Here is an 8,329-nt window from a genome sequence, read left to right as displayed (position 1 = left end):
AATTAAATATTTATATGGTTAGATAAGTATGAAAAAAATTCTAAAGTTAGATATTTTGTAAAAAAGTGAGTAGAAGATAAACACATGGCAAAACCATATGAGCCATGGAGTCCTACAAATAGGGGTGCTTCCCTCCCATATTGTCATACCATAGCATAAGAGGTCTTAAATAGGAGATAGCAAGGTTGTCGTGTAGTGTAGTAGTGTCATGGTATGGTAGCTAAATAAAAAGTGCAAGGGTCTTGTGTTGTATTAAGTTGTGGTGAATAAAGGGTTGAGTTCATGTATAGAGTTCGTTAGAGTCGCCAATTTCTTCACACATTCTATTTATAGAACCGCTAAATGGGTTAGCTAGGTTATAACTCGATATAGAATTCTTAGTCTATACAAACACCAGCCGCTAAATGCTTTAGCCCGCTATTTTAAACACTGATATATACAATAAAAAAGGGCAGACAAAGGACATAAACATAAACTATATATATATATATCTCACAACCAAAAATCTGCTAATGAAAAGGTGATTCTTACAGTAGCTGAGTAGCTGATACCCAAGTGGAGTGGCGCTTGATGGCAGCGGCAGCTTCGCCTAGACTCTGAAAGGGCCCGCCTACATCGATAGGATGCACACAAAAGAGACCTCCCCTCAAGGTTAAGGTTACATGATACTCCCAGCTTTACTTGGACGAACCAGCGCAATACGTACATGGTTAAGTAACAGCAGAGTTAAGTAAACCATTTAAGTAGAGTAGTATAACAGACAACTGTCGTACATGAAGTAATCAATTAGTACTATCGAGGCAAGCACCAAGTAGTCTTTTAAAATGACAGTACCATATCTAGTATGTGAAGGGAGAGCACCGGCACAGAGCTGCATGCTTGCCCCCACAAGCAACAAGCACTAAAGATTTATGCTTTTAATCATCTGTGCATGCATGCACCGAGAGTGACTACATACAGTTTGTTCCGATTCAATCGATGTCAGGAAAGCAATGACACTAGTCTGGTGTAGATCCTAGCGCAAGGGACAATAGGCTTGCTAGGACCCCACCAGGGCGGCTCCTCAGGTGAGCGGCGACTGCGTATCCTAGGATCGAGCCTGGCCTCCACTGCTGAGGTCAAGGCCTCGCCGACGCTCCAGAATGGGGCGACCTCGAGGTAGATGGGCTCAATGTGGAAGAACCCTTGCGTGTTGACGATGATCTTGTAGTACTCATGCGTAAGGCTAGGCGGGGGAAATGGCAGTGGATCGAGGGGAGAAGACACCTCGTAACCGGTGTTATCTTCATCCTCGGACCCGTCGTGCCAGACTGGAGCTGCCGGCTCAACGAGGTGAGGAGGGAGGGGGAGGCCAGTTCGAGCCCACGTGGGTCTCACATGTCAATGGCTCAATGTCGCGGGAATGTCACCATGCAATGTCACCGAATCTACGTCTGGCCGGAAGGGGAGGGGAGGGGAGGCGGGCGGCCGAACCGAGGGAGACGAAGGGGTGTGGCCGTGTGGAGAGAAGAGGAAAGCATCAGCGGGTCCGTGGTTGCCCATGTTGTCCTGACTCCTGAGCTGTTGGGGTTGGCTTGTGCAGTCAAGCAAAGCAGTCTGGTAACTCCTCCGCAGTGCCTTATCATTATTCGGGTCACTTCAGGTCATCAGAACAAGTGAACAACTACTCTACTCTGTCCACGTTTGATCGTGATTCTAGTGAATAGTATTCGTGTTTATATCTTTAAATCAATTTATTATAAAACGTGGAGTAACCATCGATGCAGGAGAGATATGTGATGGAAACCACCACCTACGTGTAATGGTGGAAACCAATTTAAGAAGATGAAGTTCAGACACTCAAATTTTTTTGCAAACTTTGCACACAAGTAGTCTACCCTTACATGTATTATGCCGCAAGTTGGGATGCAACATCACCTTTGAAAACATTGTTATGAATTTTTCAAAAGTACTTGTGCGACATTATTCAAAGTTTCAAGGTTTTGTTTGCACCCTAATTTTTATGGCACAATATGTATGGATGGACTACAGATGTGTAACTTTTTTTTTAAAAAAAAGAATAAATATTTACTTTTAAGAAAATTGATTTTTACGATTACACATAAGTGGTGTTTTGCGCTCTGTAATTCAGGGTTACACAAAGTTTCAGCGATGCATCGTCTCTTGCAGCTGGCCGGAATGCTAGCTAGCCGGTAGCCGCCGACGATCCACGACCAAGGTTTTTTTTACTGACCGAAACCGGTCCGGAAACCGCGGTAACCGATCAAACCGGTCCGGACCGGTTTCGGTACCGCCCGGTTTCAAACCGGCCCAAATTTAAAATTCAAATTTGAATTCAAAAAAATGAAAAAATCCCAAAAAATTCCTAAAAATACTTCAAGTTACGACGAATCTAATGGTGTCAAATTTTTTCAAATATTCGTTCATTTAGTATACTTTGCAGGCATTTGAATTTAAACAAAAAAGAAAAAAACGAATGGGAAGACCTCCATTTTTACACTATGTTAGTTCAGGAATGGGAGACAACATCGGTGTGGACAGGGCAATCTTGGCAAGACTACAAGGCTGAACTGCTTAGAGTGCGAGGTTTGAATGTGATGTCCACCGTCGAATACCAAATGGCGTCCCAAATGGGGGTCTTCCCATTCTTACGTTGAACCTTTATTTATGTGTATCAGTGTATGCACGATTATGACTATGGTATTTGTATGCACGCTTATTACTATTGTATTTGTATGTATGATTATAAATTGTTGTTTTGATGTGGTCTTTTACATTAATATGTGCATAGCTCATGCCAAAATTTTCATTTATTTCACACCTGGGAACCACTTTAAAACCATTGGTTTTTTTGTTCAATGGACCGGTTTCCACTCAAACCGGACTGGTTTACCGGCCACACTGGTCGGCTAACCGGTGGAAACCATTGAACTAAATTAAATTTGAATTTTGAATTTGACCAGTTTTTACCGGTTTTCGGTCAAACCGGACCGGTTTACCGAAACCGGAGGACGGCGGTTTCGTCAGACCGGTCAGTAAAAAAAACCTGTCCACGACGCACACATTTACATATCGGAAGACAGACTTGGTGCGTGAACTTGGGATGCGACGTATGCGATGCGACAGGACACGGGAGCGCGGGTGCATGCGAGGAGTTCATGGACTTTGTAGCGAAAATGGCCTTTCATGCCATATTTCAATATAATATTTTGATGATTGATATAAACAACACAACACTTGGACTAATATGATTGTTAAGATGACCATTCTCAGACTTTTAGGTTCAAGTGATGACAAAGAGAAGATAGGCGTAGCTATGCCCGAAGGGCCGCACCTACGGTGGTTCCGCTAATTGGGTGCAATTGAGCAAATTGCACTCATCGGTGCAATGAACACAGAAGCTACGAGCTAGGTTTTGGCACCGGATTAACCGGCGTTGGGTGTTTTACACTCACCGGTGTAATGGACTTGGAGGCCGAAGAAGCAGCAGGAGTTTTACAGGCACCGGTTAAACCGGCGATCAAGGCAAAGTGAACGTCGGTGTAGTTGTCCAAAGAGTTGGTTTTCGGGAACTCTGGGACAGTTACATGCACTGGTTAAACCGGCGATGAAGATACATTCACCAGTTGATTATGTCGATTGATTAAGGTAGCTGTTGAAGTATAATGGCTAGTTGGAAAAAGGTGCTCACCGGTTAAACCGGTGATGACACAAAGTGGATCATCGGTTTAACCGGTGATAGTGCTTTTTGTCAGCCACTTTTCCAATGGCTCTTTTGGGGTGTGTGGGCTATATATACCCCCAAGGCCGGTTGCTGCATATGGTTGGACGCCAGAAAAGTTGAAGGAAGTGTTGCCCAAACAAACTAACATCTCCAACCATCCTAGCAAAGCTTAGTGTCATATCTAGCTTGTGCAAAGCTTTGAGAGAGTGTTTTGTGCACTTGTATAGGGATTAGTTCTTGCGAGAGCTCCCTTGAGCAAAAGTCTTGCTGCGGCAAGCAACCGTGTACACGTTGTGTGACCCTCCGACTTGGTGTGGAGCGGCAACGACACTTTGTGCGGGGAAGGAGACCCCTCTTGGTGAGAAGCTCCGATAGTGAAGACGGTGCCATTGGTGACGCTTCGAGAGAGACAGTGGCGGTGGCCTTGTCTTGGTGACTTGGCGCCACTTAGCCTTTGCTTGCCGGAAATCTTGGTGGCGAACGCAAGACGGTGATCAAGCGAAGAGACTCGGCATCACACTTGTTCTTGTTGGATAAGTGGCCGTGGACGTAGGGAGGGACTTGGTGTCCTAACAGAACCACGTTAAATCGTGTGTCTTGGTGACTTCACGGGAGTTTGCATATTCTCTCCCTTACCTCTTTACTTCCCGTATTACGTTTCCGCATTTACTCTATCTTGCGTGCCTTTACTTTCCTAGTTAGTTTGATTAGGATTGGTTATAGGTTGCAAGTCCTTCAGGGGTAAGTAGAGAGTAGCATAGATAAACCTTAGTCATAACTAGCATGTGTAGGACGTGTTATGTTTATCTCATGCAAATAGATTGAGCCCTAGGATAGAAAGCGATTAACGACCATATTCACCCCCTCCCCCTCTAGGGTCGGACACCCCGATGATCCTTACAGACTTTGACTACGAGGAGTCCTACTCATGGCAACGAAAAAAAGGGGGCCACGAAAGAGGGGCAAGGGTTTGCCGCCGTGCCGGTGGCGGCTGGCGAGGATCGAGGTCAAAACTCAAAAGCACCATGGTTGGGCGGCCTGCCTGCGAGAGCCTCTGCAGGGCAGGCCCGTAAAAATAGGGACGTCTATCTACCGCATATGCGAGTGGATTCAATCCACTCGCAGATACCGGTCTTCCTCTGTCTTTCCCGCCGCCGTCTCCTCCACCGCCGTCTCATCCACCGCCTTCGTCTCCGCCCCCCTCTATTTCCTCACCGCCTGACCCGCCGCTTCCACCTTCCTCCGCCACCGGAGCCCCCTCTGCCTTCCGCCGCCGCCTCCTCCGCCGAAGTCCAATCGCCGGAGCTCCCTTTGTCTCCTCCGCCGCCTCCGTCTCATCCACCGCCGCCGACTCTGCCCCCCTTCGTTTCCTCACCACTTGCCCGCCGCTTCCGCCTTCCTCCACCACCGGAGCAACCTCCGCCTTCCGCCGCCACCTCCTCCGCCGAAGTCAGGTCGCCGGAGCTCCCTCCGTCTCCTCTGCCGCCTCCGTCTCATCCACCGCCACCGTCTCCGCCCCCTCTGTTTCCTCACCGCTTGCCCCGCCGCTTCTGCCTTCCTCCACCACTGGATCCCCCTCCGCCTTCCGCCACTGCCTCCTCCACCGAAGTCCGGTCATCGGAGCTCGCGGAGAAGCCCAGTGCACTGTGCGATGTGACGTTAATTTATCGCATATGCGGTGAATAGATCCCCCCGTAAAAACTGCTGGAGGCGGCATGGCTGGCCGGATCGTAGGTCAGAGCTGGATTGATCCATACATCACCCATCCATCTCATTAGAGACCAACCTACCTGTTTGATTCCCATAGTTTTTAGGAGTATAAAATGAAATCTGTTACACCAAAAGGAATCTTACTATTTAGTAGTATAAAATAAAATATGTTTATAAAAAAATTTAGACAGCTAGGTGCTAATTCGCGAGAGGAATCTAATGAGCCTAATTAATCTATGATTTACTACAGTGATGTTACAGTAACCATCTGCTAATTATGGATTAGTATACTTCATTAGATTCGTCTCGTAGTTTAGTCCCAAGATTCTGGAATTAATTTTGTAACTAGACTTCATTTAATACTTCAAAATACTAAGATTTTATTTGACATGACATAGTCTAAAGGTTAGCCCCTGGATGCGAACAACCCCTGTCAGGCTATCTTTCCAGGAGGAACGAAGATCCACACGGTGTACTATATTGTATAGTAGCTCATCTATCTATCATCCAAACCAAATAAAAACCAATTTTCCATGGGCAACATATCGATTGAAAAGCTAGCTAGGCCACGCGGGCAGCAACGATATAGATCCAGAAGCAGAAACTTACGGCTGCTGCGTCGAGTCGTTCCCGCTCTCCATCGATCTTCTTGCCTTCGATCCAATCCAATCCACCAAACTGGCGGCCGGCCGGCTAGCTGATGAGGCAAATCAGGCAGATTTATTTGATCTGCTCTCTACCTAGGTATATGATGATGTGCCTGAAAATACAAACGTAAGTTGTTGTATGTTTATATATATACGACGTACGTGTACTACCTTATTGCCTGATCGAGATCAGATCCAAACCGGTGCCGTATTGTATCGGTGATTCAATTCGTCCTCTACCCTTGAGGCCAATGACAAACTTTGCCGTGTTTGCGGCCGCCTCACCCTAGCGCGCCGCGGTATCCGTCTCTGATTTGACGAAGCAAAATAATACTACTACTGTACTAGTACTACCTCTGGGATTTTCAGTATCCACACTTTGATCTAAGTTATAGAAAAAAATATTTATATAAATCAAATGAGCACAGTTAGATACGTTTTGCAATATATTTTCATAAATGATTTATTACTTAATGTGGTAGATATTAATATTTCTCTTCATAAATTTGATCAAAGTTTGAATGATCTGACGTAAGACAAAACTGAAATCCCTTACATATCCAGAGAGAGTACTAGTATGTAGTACTACTAGTAGTACCCGAATAAGAAGTTTTGGCCCTTTGGAAGGTATGAATAAAATTTATATTCCCATGAAATTCCTACGTTCCAAAGGAAACATTAAAATAGCACACTCATACACCACAATGTTGCATGAAATATTCATTTGATTTCCTTGCAGTTTTCTTCAGAAGCAAAATATTACTACATGAACAATCCATGCTAAATTAAATACAGGTCATATATATTGAGATTGACGTTTAAAAAATACATACACCTTTTTTTTTAAAAGAAGTAACAAAAAAATACATACACCTACACTCCATAAAGGCTCGCAGCCCAGAAAAGTTTGAGCCCGCTATGCCTTGAAGCTCTTTTCAGCCTACTAGTGTGGTCAAATTTTTACTTGTCTGGGCCAAAATTACGAGTTCCGAAAGGTCCAGATTACACGGCCCAAGTTCAGGCCAACTTCCTTGGGCCATCTCGTTCGTCACAAGTCGCCCGGCCCGCCCCCACTTCTGCCCTAGTGAAACGACACTAGCCCCACTGACCCGCCCGGCCGCACACCAAGCGCACCTCGATGGCGGCCGCGCCGCCGCCGCTGCCGGCTGAGGGAGCGACCTCTGGAGGCGGCGTGATGGCGAAGCTGGAGGAGCAGTGGAGGAAGACGAAGGAGCACGCCGAGACGTACCCCTACGTCTGGGGCTCCTACATCCTCGTCTACGGCGGCCTCGGCGCCTACCTCGCCTGGCGCTGGCGCAAGCTCCGCCGCACCGAGGACCGCGTCCGCGTCCTACAGGACCGCCTCCGCAAGCTCGCCGCTGCCGAGGAGTCGCAGGCCGCCTCCGGCTCCGCTTCCACTGCCCCGACCCTCCCCCCGCCGCAGGAGCCGGCTGCTGGGCCCACCAAACCCGCCTCCGGCCCGTGACTGGGTAAGAGCCCCATTTCTAGCTTCTTGGCGTGACGGATTACAAGTTGCAGAGTGATTTTGGAACCTTTTTCATCTTGCGGCTGCCCTTCTTATTTGGTATTAGGTGATCCTAGATCAGACGTGTAGGCGAGATATTGGTGAGTCTCTGTTTGTAATCGAATCATTTGAGAGAAGCTTAAAATTTTGTGGATCGTGTATGATCATTCCCACGAGGGATTTGAATTTACTGTTAATGTCACCAAAACCCTTCTTAGTGATGCCCTACCTTTTGACTCCATGATACTGGATTGCAGTTTTCTCCATCCACATCTACTTCCTCGCTACCTGTAATAATGCCATTGGTCCTTGATGTTTATGCTGTGATCTCACTGGATCTACTTGAATTATCATCATTGGAGTGTATTATGTGGCGTTATGGATAAATGGATAGTGAAAGCTTATCCTTCATTATGGCAACCTAATTTCGGCGTTTAACATAGTTTTCGGTTGCAAGAGACTAGCAGTGCACTGTATGGTCCTCTGGATAAGTTGACAGAAAGAGCTCAACCAACACACCTAATGTTCCTGCTAATATTTCTCAAACCCGCAACCTAACATTGTCTGTTGCCAACTATCAAGTAGGTTGGTATGAAGTTCAGTTGTGGATAATCAAACTGCTAAGCCTCAGTTTTGTGCCTTAAAATATTTCACTTCCCTATAGTTGGCACCCATAGCTTCATTGTTTTACAAATTTCAGGCAAGTTTGAACCCATCTTGACA

The 8,329-nt window shown here is 46.3% G+C and overlaps 1 protein-coding gene across 1 annotated transcript; it reads left to right on the top strand.

The window, feature by feature from the left end:
- Positions 1-7,161: 7,161 nt before the first annotated feature.
- Positions 7,162-7,931, top strand: LOC120708753. The gene has a single exon (XM_039994152.1). The coding sequence runs from the start codon at positions 7,220-7,222 to the stop codon at positions 7,565-7,567; it is 348 nt and encodes a 115-aa protein (XP_039850086.1). The 5' UTR covers positions 7,162-7,219; the 3' UTR covers positions 7,568-7,931.
- Positions 7,932-8,329: the final 398 nt, after the last annotated feature.

This window comes from Panicum virgatum, chromosome 5K, assembly GCF_016808335.1.
Source record: "Panicum virgatum strain AP13 chromosome 5K, P.virgatum_v5, whole genome shotgun sequence".
Classification (NCBI taxonomy): domain Eukaryota; kingdom Viridiplantae; phylum Streptophyta; class Magnoliopsida; order Poales; family Poaceae; genus Panicum; species Panicum virgatum.
This window is presented reverse-complemented; position numbering and strand designations above follow the sequence as displayed.